Source organism: Brassica oleracea, chromosome C7, assembly GCF_000695525.1.
Source record: "Brassica oleracea var. oleracea cultivar TO1000 chromosome C7, BOL, whole genome shotgun sequence".
NCBI classification, from domain to species: Eukaryota; Viridiplantae; Streptophyta; class Magnoliopsida; order Brassicales; family Brassicaceae; genus Brassica; species Brassica oleracea.
The window spans coordinates 27,767,443-27,781,824 of record NC_027754.1 but is presented as its reverse complement, the minus strand read 5'-3'; the positions used below and the strand labels follow the sequence as shown (position 1 = coordinate 27,781,824).

General features: G+C 34.5%; 3 protein-coding genes across 3 annotated transcripts; 1 reads left to right on the top strand and 2 right to left on the bottom strand.

Annotated features, from left to right (window-relative positions):
- Positions 1 to 3,776: 3,776 nt before the first annotated feature.
- Positions 3,777 to 4,397, bottom strand: LOC106302998. The gene has a single exon (XM_013739381.1). The coding sequence runs from the start codon at positions 4,395 to 4,397 to the stop codon at positions 3,777 to 3,779; it is 621 nt and encodes a 206-aa protein (XP_013594835.1).
- A 354-nt stretch (positions 4,398 to 4,751) lies between these two features.
- Positions 4,752 to 6,766, bottom strand: LOC106304683 (senescence-specific cysteine protease SAG12-like). The gene is made up of 3 exons (XM_013741080.1): positions 6,192 to 6,766; positions 5,482 to 5,742; positions 4,752 to 5,222 (listed from the first exon to the last, which is right to left on the bottom strand). The coding sequence occupies exons 1-3, from the start codon at positions 6,634 to 6,636 to the stop codon at positions 4,897 to 4,899; spliced, it is 1,032 nt and encodes a 343-aa protein (XP_013596534.1). The 5' UTR covers positions 6,637 to 6,766; the 3' UTR covers positions 4,752 to 4,896.
- Positions 6,767 to 12,750: 5,984 nt separating this feature from the next.
- Positions 12,751 to 13,966, top strand: LOC106305014 (pollen-specific protein-like At4g18596). Its single transcript, XM_013741392.1, has 2 exons — positions 12,751 to 13,049; positions 13,388 to 13,966. Exons 1-2 carry the CDS (start codon positions 12,872 to 12,874, stop codon positions 13,732 to 13,734), a joined length of 525 nt encoding a protein of 174 aa, XP_013596846.1. The 5' UTR covers positions 12,751 to 12,871; the 3' UTR covers positions 13,735 to 13,966.
- Positions 13,967 to 14,382: the final 416 nt, after the last annotated feature.

The window sequence follows — 14,382 nt, the reverse complement described above, 5'->3', positions numbered from 1 at the left end:
GATAGTAAGTCAAATGATACTCTCTTCCATTGACATAGTAAGTGACTTCCGGAGTATGACCCTTTATTATGTCATCAAAAACAAGTGAGCGATCAAGAACATTGATATCGTTTACGGTACCTGGAGGTCCAAAAAACGCGTGTCATATCCAGAGATCATATGAAGCAACAGCCTCTAAAACGATTGTTGGTTTTTACGAGCCACGAGAATATTGCCATTTCCAAGCAGTGAGACAATTCTTCCACTCCCAATGCATACAATCGATGCTTCCTATCATCCCGGGAAATCCACGATGCTCTCCAACATCAAGTAGACGTTGAAGATGAGTCGATGTTGGTCTTCTTACGTACTCCTCGCCGAATAAATGTATTATTCCTTCCACAAAATGTTCCAGACATTTACGAGTTGTGGATTCACCGAGACGTAAGTATTCATCGACCGTATCAGCTGCAGTACCATATGCCAAGACACGAATAGCTGATGTACACTTTTGGAGTGTAGAGAGACCAAGCCTTCCAAGAGCATCTTCTTTTTGGCGAAAGAATTGAACTTCATTGGAGAGTCGACCGACGATGTGCATGAACAATGGCTTGTTCATTCTAAAACGGCATCGGAAAAAATTTCCAGGATACGTCGGAGTTTCACTGAAATAATCATTCCATAGACGTACATGACCTTCTTCTCGATTTCTTTCGATATAAGCTCGTTTTTTTTTTCTTTTTTTTCCTTGCTTCTTCTGCATCACCATAAGCAATGGTCATATTCTCGAACGTTTGATCAAAATATTGATCAAAGTGTTGATCAAAAGTATCATCTTATGATTCATCAAAAGTATTATGAGAAGAGGATGCCATTGTTTTTGGTTGTTTTTGGTTGGTGAAAAGGAGATAAGAGAACAATGTTTTGTTCGGTGAGATGGAGAAGAAGAAATTGTTTTTGATTGTTTTGTTTGGTGAAAAGGAGATAAGAGAACAATGTTTTGTTCGGTGAGATGGAGAAGAAGAAATTGTTTTTGATTGTTTTGTTTGGTGAAAAGGAGATAAGAGAACAATGTTTTGTTCGGTGAGATGGAGAAGATGATTGTTATGCTCGGTGAGATGGAGAAGATGATTGTTATGCTTGGTGAGAATGAGAGAAAGTAATTTTATATATAGAGTGGAGACAATGTTTACACAAATCCGTGATACATATTTCAGACAAAGACAAAAAAATTACATTGGCCCGTGACAAACTGATACACTGATACACACCACAAAAGACATAACGTTCAGACAAGAGTGCACAAGACATTACTATAAACCAAGAGTGCCCGTGACACACTGATACAAAAGAGTGTCCCGTCACCTGAAAACGAAACTGATACAATGATACACACTGACAAAAAGAGTGTCCCGTGACCGTGCAACTTCAACCTCAATACTTTGGCATGCGATGAACACTCTTCGATCTCACCTAAAACATGAAAACAACCATAGAATGAGAACAAGTACTAGATCAAAGCGTTAACAAGAACAAGAAACAGAGATCAAAGCATTAACAAGAACAAGAAACATACATCTAAGCATTAACGAGAACAAGAAACAGAGAGCAAAGCATAAACGAGAACAAGAACCCGAGACAGATTAAACTTAACAAGCACTACCGGTTTTGGCCGTGGAAAAGTCACACCACTTCTGGTCATTTCTCAACTCCTTCCAAGCGTGTTCAAGGGTGAACTTTTTCTTATAGTTGGTGAAGAATATTTCGTGGGCAAGTTTGAGAACATCATTTTCATTTTGTCCACTACTTTTCTCTATGGTTGCTGCCTCGTATGCTCCACAAAACTTTGACACTAAGTCATTGATCCTGTGCCACCTTTGCTTGCAGTGAGATGACTCTCTTTTTTCAGAGCCAGCAAGCTTAGGACTGGCCGCAAAATACGCTGCTATTCTCTTCCAGAAAGCTATGGACCTTTGCTCATTCCCGACAAGGGGATCTTTTCTCATGTTTAACCACGAGCTGATGAGGACTATATCATCTGTAGGCGACCAAGTCCTTCGTTCCTTGCGCCCTGAAGAAGTTTCTTGTTGGAAGTTTATACCTTCGGTAGCTTGAGTGGTAAGAAAAGGAATCGAAGAAGTATCTTGTTGACTTTGAAGAAGATCAACAAAATTTATATTCACATACGGATTAGAATCCATATCTTAAAAAGAAAAGGATAGAAGAGGGATCCTGTTTCATAAATGGAAGAGACCAAGGTCTCTGTTATATAGCAGAGAGAAAGAAGAAGGCATTCATCTCCAACACACAACCAATTGGAGTAGACATTTATCTAACAATAACTTCAATTTATAACTCATCCATCACCTCAATTTATTACGACACACAACCGTATTCTAACCCCTAACCAAAAGATTATAACTCATTCATCACAATTCAACCATAAAGAAAGTATTTTTTAAAACTCTTTAATCAAAATTCAACCAGAAAGGAAGTATTTTTTAAAACTCGTTCATCACACTTCACAGTCCATTTTCAATTGTAACCTTAACCAAAACAATGATACTCATTCATGACAATTCAACCACAAATAAAGTCTCTTTTTTAAACTCAATTCATCGGACTTCACATTCGCTTTTCTATCTACCCATCAGTTCGATTTATTGCCAAACACAACCATATTTCAACTCTAACCACCACATTAATTACCCTACCTTCATTTCATCACAGAAGCTTAATCAATTCATTTCAGAGTAGATGAAAGAGGTACACTAACCTGTTTTGCTGTTGTAGTCCTTTGTTGGATTATATTTTCCTCAAGTCTCTTTCCACTGAACAAAGGGGATTTGTTCCATCCATCTCACAACACAAAGACAAAACAAAACAAAGGAATCAACAGACATAAACAAATAAAAAAATGAACAACTTGCAAGAAACAAATCAATATTGATCGAACACGAGACAAATCAATCTAGACACAGAATCGAACACAACAAACAATCAATCTAGACACAGAAGAAGCACAATCTAAGAAATACATCATTCAGGAACATTAAACATAAACATTACCTTTCGTTTCGAGGAGAGCCACAGTCAGAGATCTCCGTTGCCAGCGAGGAGAGCCACCGTCAGAGAGCTCCGTCGCCGTCGAGGAGAGCCACCGTCAGAGAGCTCCGTCACCGTCGAGCAGAGCCACCTATAGACACAATCGAACCGGCAAACCAAGCAAACTTTCGATCAGTACAATAATAACCATAATCTAAAGACATGCATGGTTGAAGAACTGAACAATACTTTTACCTTTCGATTCGAGGAGACCCACAGAGAGAACCGATCCGTCGCCGTCGAGGAGACCCACGGAGAGGGAGAGAATCAGCGGTCGACGAGACGCGGAGAGAGACACGATCGCCGTTTTCTTCGCCTCTTCGAGAGGTTTCGAGAGAGAGAAAGGAGAAACAGAAAGCCGAACCGATCCGTCGCCGTCGAGGAGACACACGGAGAGGGAGAGAATCATCGGTCGACGACAGCCACCAAGACAGACAGCGCCGTTTCGTCGACGAAACGCGGCGAGAGACACGATCGCCGTTTCCTTCGCCTCTCGGAGAGGTTTCAAGAGAGAGAAATGAGAAACAGGAAGCCCATTCGTTTTCACCCCTCCTCTGTTCTCTCTTCACACAACACGTGTCCAGAAGAACCACCTCTTCTAACCCCTAATTAAGACACACCTCCTATTTCATTAAGTGTTTTTTTTTTTTAATTTCATTTACCCTTAAGGGACAGCTTAAGAGCCTGCGATATTAATGCTCTAAGCCCTTTAACACAGCTTTCCTCTGCTGAGTTTTGTTTCTCGGGTTTACTAAAGCTTTCGACCGTATTGGAACAGGACACTTGTTCCTATTTCCATGACTAGTACTCTCGGTTGATGGCTGTTCATCAAATCGTGTTGTAAGTCCTTGAAAGTACTCATTGATAGACTTACTGCCTTTCTTCCAGTTTTGAATCTGTTGACGAATATGCTTGACATGAGCTCTACTTGGTTTCGCATAGGTCATGGTGAGGGTTTGCCAGATCTCTGATGCACTTGACGCAGTGGAGAGGATGGGTTGAATCGTGGGCGTGATTGCACCGAGTAAGGAACTGTAAATCAGGCGATCCTGTCTTTTCCAGAGAGTGTAAGCCGGGTTGGTTGTGATACCGTCTTCAGAGGTAATCGTTGCGGAGGGCACGGCGATGGAGCCTTCAATGTAGCCGGCCAAGTCGTAACCATCAAGCAGAGCATGAACCTGTCTGCTCCACATCAGAAAGTTGGAACCGGTGAGATTGGTTACGTTTGTCATATTGACATTGAGAATCGATGAAGTGGCTGATACAGCGATTGTTCCAGTGGTTGTGGTCGGTGAGTTTGTGGTTTCAGACATGATCGGAGAAAGAAAATTTTGAAAAGAAAAGAGGCGGCGCTTGATTAGGTCTATCAAGGCTCTGATACCATATACGATTGGCTGAATGAATATCTTATTAAGAATGTAAAACGTATTTATACAGAGCTCCAATGTAGGGCTACTGAGACTTATAAGTATTTACAAAGAGATCCTTTTTGGTATCATCTATTTACTTAACATGCAATGACTCTGAAAGAAGAGTCAAATGGTTTGAGACTTGTGGATGAGAACATTGTGCATAGTACCCTGCAGTTTCCAATCCAAGAAACAAGATACTGAAGCTTATGATAAGAGAATCTGATTTCATTATGATGGCAAACCCCATATGAGTTATATAATGAAGTTCTCAACTTTATTCAAAGTATCAAATCTTTTGCATTACATAAACTTACCATTTCGCATATTACATGCAACAGTCTTAAACTATAACCAAACACACATTTATTTTAAAGCTTAACCGGATACTGAACCGATTTTTTCACATAGTTGGGTAAGAAGCGTTCATGGCAAGACCACATTGTCCGTGTTTAGCCTTGGTATCTTTTTTGATCCTCATGTATCCACGTTCTCCCCATTTTGGTCCCCATGAGTTCTTGAGGATCCAGTACTTTGATCCGTTGCTAGATTTGCCGTATCCAACTACAGCTACCCCGTGATCAAGATGAGTTGAGCACTCTCCGCTGAACACACCGGACGAATAGAATTGGAAACCAGTACCTCCTCCCGCTATTCCAATGCTAACCGGGTGGTGTGCCACTGCCTTCATTAGGGCTTTCTCATCGTTAGCCGGGACATCCTCAAAACCTATGATATGTGTAGAAGAGATATAATTTCAAAGCATGAGCACTAGTATTTTCTTCATTTCAAAAACCAAAGCATGAGCTATAGTATTTAGACATTTGCGTATTTCGATTGGTTTATTTAGTTATGTTTGGTTTTCCTTATAAACAACAATTTTATTTTTTTGATTTTTGTAATTAGTTTTTGTTTATTCGGTTAACTTTTCGGATTATTATATGAATCTTTTTCTACGACTTTTATGAGGGAATTATTAAAGGGAAACCTTTGATAGAAGTTGCTATCTGTTTAGTTTTGTTGATGTTGCAAGTGCCGTCTGTGCTTTTATAAGGATAATTTGATTCAGAGGTTAAGCCGCCAGTAGTCATTGTGTAGTTAAACGCACTATTCATGTAACCGCCCATGCAGCCATCATCGTTTGTGTCGCAGTCGACAAGCTCTTGTTCAGACAAAGAAATGAGTTTCCCTTTCTTTATCTGTGCTACTCCTTCTATAGCCGCAACAGCTGAAAACGCCCAACAAGATCCTACGCAAAACATTCACTCGTTAGTTCACAATCCAAGCAACTAACTATTTGGTGATCCGATCTGATCAGGTCATATATTTCCCTTTTGTGTTGGGTTTGAGCATCCATAAACGGAATCTTACAGTTCCTTTTAAAATTCTCGGTTCAAATCAGTTTCGGTTTTAGAGAATCTACTAAAATGTTCAAAATATTTTTCTATCAAAATTTAATATATTAAATATATTTTCGTTTTGTATACAGTATAACTATACAGGGACTTGTAATTAATTTTGATTTATTTGGATCGGTTTAGTTACACTAGACTTCTTTGTTCGGGTTATATTCTGTATATATTAAGAGATTAAATCGTTCGGGATAAGGAACCCTGATTGTTCGATTATCCCGGTTCAAAATTTAGCTTGGTTTAGTTTATACATATGCAAACGAATAAAGCTTCGGAATTATATTACCGCATGAGCCTTGATCCTTGATAGGAGTCACAGCTCCTTTCTTCCTCCAATCAACAGAAATCGGCAAAGCATCAGAAGAAACGTGTTGGTACCTAAACGACGTAGGTTTCGTTCGACTAGACAACACCGAGTTTCCTTTGTAACCAGTGTACATAGAACGGAATTCTTCGTTGGTTAGATCAGCAAACTGGTTCACCGCGAGTTTAAACGTTAGTCCGTATTGAACTTCATTTAAGCGTTCAATGCTTTCCACGTTGCGTTTGAACACAACGTAGCGGTTGTTTTTCTCGTTCGCATCTGCGTAAACACGGCCGTGTTCGGTCATCCACGCGGCATGTCTCTTTTGCATGGTGACTTCATCGAGTGGACGAGAAAGAGTGGTCGATAAACTGAATGATGAAACTAGAGAGACAATGAGAAAGATTTGGATCTGTGTTAAAGCCATTTGGTTTAGAGAAGTTGAAGGATATTGATACTAATTTGTTACTCCAAAAGGTTTTGGAATTGGGGTTTTATAGTGAAAAGGTTTATGTTATTGGTAATGTACCCATGAAGTGATTAGGACAAAGTATTTTAAGTTTACACGTAATGACATCTTTTACATCCATATATACATAACCAGATCGATCATGCATGGCTTGTTAAGTTTATTTATGGTTGTTAAGTATTTTTTCTACATCAAAGATCAAACTGAGATAAACTCATCCTCTTCACTTTCAGTTTGGCTGCATTTTTCGTTACAGCTGCGGTTTAAGTTTGTAAACAAATACATTTAATAACTAGAAAGTTGAACTTATTAGACTTTAATCTCTCTAGGCTTATGATATTCGAACTTTGAAATCGAAACTGGTTTTCGTTTTGGACAAATATATTTATTTACTTGAAACGGAAAGTTGAAAATTAAGAATGACATGTGGAACAAAAAAACTGCAAATATAATCTGAAAACATATTTGTTTGAAACTAACAATTTTCAGCTACTCAATGTATGTATGAAAAAACGTAATTCATTTGGTTTTCACATGTTAAATATACTTCTAATGCATCAAAATTAGTAATCTCATCAAAACATGGAATCTCCTTTTGTCTTTTAATTAATTAACTAGACTCTGACCTGTGCGCCAGTGCGGGTATGAATTTCCGGATTTTGATTATTTATTCAACTAAGTGATGTATTTGTAATATTTAATGTATTATATCCACTAATTAAATAATTTTTTTGGCGTCTTAAACCATTTATTTATGACGAATATTCGATATCATATAAACAAATTGAACATATACACGTAATTAGAGAATTGTATACGATATATAAAAATAATGGTTATGAATGTAAAATATGAAGAAATATTATATTATGACTTAGTATGGCATAAAAGATTATAAATTAGTTATACATATTTAAAGAAAATACAATGATTTTTAAACTTATATGAAAAATTAAACATATAAAAACGGCCGATGAATTGGTCATAAAATTGTAAATAATTGTAGATATTTTATTAATAATAAATTATTTATAGTCTTTGTTTTGAGTCAAGATAATTATTAAATGTCCATAACACTAATATGTTAAAAGGTCTTATAAGGAAAGCCCATGTTGTAACCGTTTTTTTTTCGGGAAGTGTAACAAAATTTTTTTTTCTTTAACTCTTTGTTTTGTGTAAAATTTTTTTTGTCTTTGTTTTGTTTAAGGTCTAGAAATTAATGTCCATAACATTAATACGTTAAAAAAAAATTACTTGGTTGGTTTTGGTTAAATGACATTAAGTTTCGAAGTTGTACTTAATTAACCATTACATATTCACGTCTGGAAGTTGATTTAATGACATTAGGTTTAAATTTGATTAAGAAAAATTCATTAATTTAACTGGAAAAAAAGACAAGCATTAAAATAGGTAGTTTAATTTAATTCTCAGTGGCATGGAAGTGTAATTAAGTTAGAAAACTTATGAGTATTTTTTAATGGGTACTTCTCTTTTAATAATATAGATTAATTTAATTTAAATTCAAGAATTAGATTTCCTTTATTCATAAGAGAACCATCCGTGCAAGTTAAAAGCTTAAAACAAAGGGAAAAAAGATTCGACAAATTAATTTCGAATCTAGTCACTCACAACAAAAGTGAACTTCATTGCACTAAGTATCTGTAGATAAATCTAAACCATTTGCCAAAAAGTTTCCTGTTCAATGATGTTCCCATGCACCAATTTCATCTATTCGAATTTCTTTGAACTTTTCCATTTTGTCTATAAAATACAATATAATTGGTAATAAGTTTTAGTTAGGGACAATAGAAGTAAAATTATAAATCGGGCGCTAACAAGGATGTTTACGGAATATCATTTTTGGACATAAATCCATATTATAATTGGCCAAAGTGAGAACGATGTCTAAACGACTAAATAAAAAAAGATACATATGTGGAACTATCATTAATAATAAAAAGATACATATGTCCATAAATTAAAAAAAAATGTTTTACTGAGTAATATAATTATTATCAGACAAAATTTAGCTATCATCAAAAAAATTTCGTAATTTTTACATACAAGAAATGATTTAAATTGTTGTTTCCAAAATAGAAATCAACTAAACTTAACTGTTTTGATGTCATGAAATGTATCAAACTTTTTCCTAACTTTCAACAGGAAAATTTGAACTACATGCCAGCATAAAAATTTTCTGTAAATCAACTTAATTTACTTGCTAAGGAGGATTAGAAGTCAAATTGTAACGGCAATAAGAATAGTGATAAGTGAACATCCCAAAATTAAAGCTTTGGGCTGAACACCTTCCACTGAATCATTTTGGAGATATGTTAAGAGCACCTTCGATAGGGTTGTACACATACATATATGTGTACGTATATTTTTATACTAGTATTTAATTGTGGAGTTCTTAATTTTATGGGAAATCCAATCCAAAATTTTCTAAAACATTTGGGTTGGGTTTCTTATAAAATTAAAGGTCCAGAATTAAATATTAATATTAATATATATACAAATATATGTTATATGTTTTAGAATTTCAATGGGTAGAACCCCATTGTAAATGCTTATCCAATAGCAAGATATGTATTTTAAAGCCCATGAAATTTATGAAGCCTAAACCAAATAATACTATATAAATTCTATTATGATAAAGATTAGATGATTTAGATATACTAGGTAATTATCCGCGCTACGCTGCGGATCCGTGGTGTTTTTTGTTATCATATTTTTATAAAATAAATTTTTTAAATAAATATTTTCAATGAAATATCAATATAATTAGCCAGCATAGTTCATCTACTATCTATTTTATTGGACTGACAAATGAGTTTGGGTACCTTTTCACATTTTGCTTCTCAACTTTGGATCCAGCCATACTTAGACCTTCTTATAACCATTTTCCTTTCATTATTTATTTATAATGTTGTCTCTCTACTTCTAAGACAAGACGATTCATCTTCCCTCATACTTAGACCTTTTATTTTATTTTTGTTTGGTTTTCTAGAGGTTGTCGCCCTAGCCTCCACCTTTCTTCCACCATTTTCCAAATTGTTATTTTATTCTTTGTGGCATTGATTCTTAGCTATTGTAAATTCCATTGCCAAACATTGCTAACGTTATTAATTATCTTTATATTCAATTGTGTTTGCACAATCAGGGACATAGAGATATATTTGTAAGAAAGATGTAGTACTACTCTAGATACTGTAAAAACTGAATTAAAATAGTCATTCTTGTCAAACTATAGTCATCCAGATGTGATTCCTGTAACGAAGAAGACAAGTTAAAGTTCAAACTGTGGAAGAAGAGATAGCAAGAAGCATAACAACAAGTAAAAAAAGAAATCTTGTTATGATCCAATGAAGCAAATAAAATATAGATGAGAAGAACATTGGCTAATTGTTGGATAGAAGGTAACAGAGGATCCTTCCCTATATTAAATGAGCAACAAATGGGATGATCCCATTCACGGCTAGCCACCCGGATGAGGCTCACGTCCTCCTCCCCTCGCCATTAGAGTTACAACTGTTTCAGTTTCTTAAAGTTAAATCTTGCAAGTTGCAACAGTTATGAAAAGCTGAAGTTTAATGACAAAAACAATCAGATTGGTTAGTATACTTGAACTTGAACCAAACACTCACGTTTTATCACGTTTTACCTTGTTGAATAACTCTTCCAGAGAACTATCATCTTCTTCTGAATCTGGCCAGCAAAAGATAGAAGAAGAAGGATGATGGTCCGGCAAATATAGAACATTATCCTAAATTCATGTATGCGTGAGAAGTAGAATCGTCCAAGAATTAAACCTTGCGTGGTCTATGAAACCGCAAAGTATTGAATATAGTGTCTCAATTTTGCCGACGTGTAAACTTATGTAGATATGTAAATAAAATGTTTTTACTGGTTTTTATTGACATGTCAATCTCTTATGCTCTTAAAAATCTGATGTGTATTTTTTGGAGAGAGCCTTGTGCTATTATTATGTTGATGTTATAAAATTTAAATAAATTTTATTTCTAATTGAGATAGGTCTACTTCTTGTTACATATAATTCTCATGTAAGTTATTAAAACACAACACAAAAATATATTTATATTCTCCAATTTTACAAATCACTAATTTGGACTGTCTGGGTCATGTAGAAATAGGCATCTAGATTTCATGTGGCGTAGGGATGTTCCAAAGAAGAAAAGATAAGCCAGGAGAGACACCTTTTTAGAGTGCGATCATACCTAAACATATTTGGAAGAGAATTGTATCAGGAAGGGTGACATCCCCCTAAATATTTGCTTTGCGCCTGATACTTAGGTTCATCTCTATAGTGAATGGTTAAATTCATTCCACTCTTTTTTTTATCATCAACCTAAATAGATTCTATGAAATCTTTGCAAACCAAACTGGTAACTCTGCATCTATATGAACAACAACAGACATTTGTTTCCTCGCATTCTGCGCCAAACTGTCTGTCTTTGTATTCACTCCACTCTTTATAACCAACCAAAGTGTCATGTAGGATTAACTAAAAAAGACGATAAAATTAAAAAAAAAATGATAAACAGCTGAAAAAATAACACTGATATTAACGCCGTCTGCAAAACTTCAAATTCTAAAAGCCTAAAGTCTAAAACAATAAACCCTAAATCTTAAACCCTAAAGTGAAAACTCTAAACCATAAACCCTAATCCTAAAATCTAAACCCTAAAGCCTAAACTCAAAACTCTAAACCATAGACCTTAAATCCTGAAATCTAAACTCAAAACTCTAAACCATAAACCCAAAACTCTAAACCATAAACCCTAAATCCTATAATCTAAACCCTAAATCCTAATCCCTAAACCCTAAACTCTAAATCCTAAACCCATCACTTGTTTAGGGTTCAGGTTTACGGTTTAGAGTTTTGGTTTTAAGATTTAGAGTTTTGGGTTTAGGCTTTAGGATTTAGAGTTTTGGGTTTAGGATTTAGGATTTAGAGTTTATATTTTAGGATTTAGGGTCTATGATGTAGAGTTTTGGGTTTAGGTTTTAGGCTTTAGGGTTTAGATTTCAGGATTTAGGGGTTATTGTTTAAAGTTTTGGGTTTAGGGTTTAAGATTTTTGGTTTAGATTTTATAAGTTTTATGGTTTAGAATTTAGGGTTTTCTAGATTTAGGGTTTTCTAGATTTAGGGTTTATGGTTTTAGACTTTGGGTTCTTAGAGTTTTGCAAACAACGTTAATATCGGTGTTATTTTTTTTTAGCTATTTATCTTTTATAATTTTATTGTCTTTTTCAATTAATCATACATGACACTTTGGTTTGTTATAAAGAGTGGAATGACATTACAGCCATAAAAAGAGTATAATATCAACTTACCAATGCACTTTAGTTGGTTATAAACATAAATGATACAAAAAGAGTATAATATCAAGTATGTGTATGTTGTCAAAAAAATAAAAATAAATCAAGTATGTGTATTTAATTAGTTTTTAATGGTTTTAGAGCCAAATTCCTGAATATAAATTTGGTGTTATTCATTTGGTTCGAAAAATCAGGTTTATTCAAGTTGAATGAGCCAAATGTTGTTTAAAAATTATCAAATCAAATACTATATAATATAGATGAATTTATTGAATCAATAATTAATTTTTGTTAGAATTTGAATCGTTATCTTTAAGAATACGTTTTTCATTGAATCGTCAAATTAAAATCTCATGTTGAAAATTTTCTTTTCTCATGGTACTGGATTTATATGAGTAATATAAACAAAATAATTCAACATCAACTGTTCAGTAAAAGAATTCAAGGATCGATCCTAAAATGAACGTTATTTCCAATAAATTAAATTAAACAATCTTAGAAATATTTTGTATGCTACTCTATTGTTAACAAAGGAGAAAAAGAGAGAAAAAGGTGGTAAAAAATAGAAACCTCTGCTATAATTAAGCTTTAATAAACTTAGCATTCTTATATTCAAAACCTATTGAAACTAATTTTAAATTAACAAACAAACGACTTACTTAGTTCTAGTCTAAAAATAACAATCGGGTTTCTAATATAAAACAAACTCGGTGCTCCACGAGAATAGTTGTCCTCTTCTCAAACATAACTCAACTTACCGTTTGAAACTAAACTATTATAAAGAGAAATCAAAAAGAAGAAAAGACCACCAAACAAAACACAAAACAAAGAAAAAAATATTTTAACAAAAATGGCTGCCAAAGCAATCGTCTTCTCTCTCTTTATCGTCTCCACCGTGTGTTTGTCCTCTCTCGCCGGTTTTACTGCCGCAGATGCTGATGATTTTGACATTTTCCAGATTCAGGGATCAGTTTACTGTGACACTTGCCGTGTCCAGTTCGTTACCCGTCTCAGCCAATTCCTCGAAGGTAAATTAAACAATTTATCATGCATGAATGTGTGAATATATTTGAGCCTGTAATAAAAAAAATAGCACATCAAACATACGTTTCATAAAAACATTGCATAACGAAACAGTTTGGGACGAGTATGTGTTTGCGCACTCTATCTTGCATGTTATAATTAAGAATGCATGCAACGTCTTACAATAATATATCGGTTTCTGAATCCGAATGACTTGATGCAGTTTGCAAATATTTTTGAGTACGTAGCCCGACCACAGTTTAAAACTAAATCAATCTCATATTATGTTCAAACATTTAAGTAGTATTTAATTTGGTTTAACATTTTTTTCGTGTTTGTGAAGGGGCGAAAGTGAAGTTGGAGTGCAGAAGCAGAACAAACGGAACCCTAACGTTGACCAAAGAAGCCGTTACCGACAAATCAGGAAGCTACAAGATTGAAGTAACCGGTGACCACGAAGAAGAAGTTTGCGAGCTCGTGTTGGTCCAATCACCGGACAGTGGTTGCAGTGATGTCAGCAAAGAGGCTTATTTACGTAACGCCGCTAAGATCAGTTTAACGGCGAACGACGGAATCGTCTCTCACGAGACACGTATCGTTAACCCACTCGGTTTCATGGTTAAGACCCCGTTAGCTGATTGTCCCGCTGCTTTCAAGGAACTCGGTATTGTCCCTGACGTCATTTTCTAAGCGAATAAACAAAATATATGACGTGAGAGATTTTTATTTTGTATTTGCTTCATCTTCAAGGGGTTTTCACCAAGTTTAACGATTATTTATTATTATGAATTAATATCCTCCTGATTTGTTGATGTTAATTTCTCGATTTTTGTTTTGTTTAATTTGAATGGTACCTTGTTGTTCTATTGAAAAAAAGATGTGGCTATTTTTGGGCATTCAATGCTGAAGAAACTATCTATTATTAAATTATTAAGGGTCTCATTGGAGTTGTGGCTGTCAAAGTGTCGATACTTTGTGGGATTAAACAGTTTCTAAAGTTCATTTTTCACCAATCAAGCTTTTTTGAAAAATATTGATTCTAAAGTTCTCAAAGCCCTTTCTTATTTTTCTTTTTTTTTACACTAGTTTTTCTACGACCACTTCTACGTGACTTTGAGAATATAAAAAAACATTTTTATCATAAAAATAACTTTTTTTTACCCCATAATAACTAAAACACCTTAATGTAAGTTATATTAATTTTATTTTAAAGTTAGTTTGATAAATTAATTATTGTTATTTTTTCTAGTTATTTTGAGATCCATATTAATTTACTTTTGTTTTCATATATGGTTTTTCTTTATTATTTATATAATTTTATATTTGTAATGGAATATT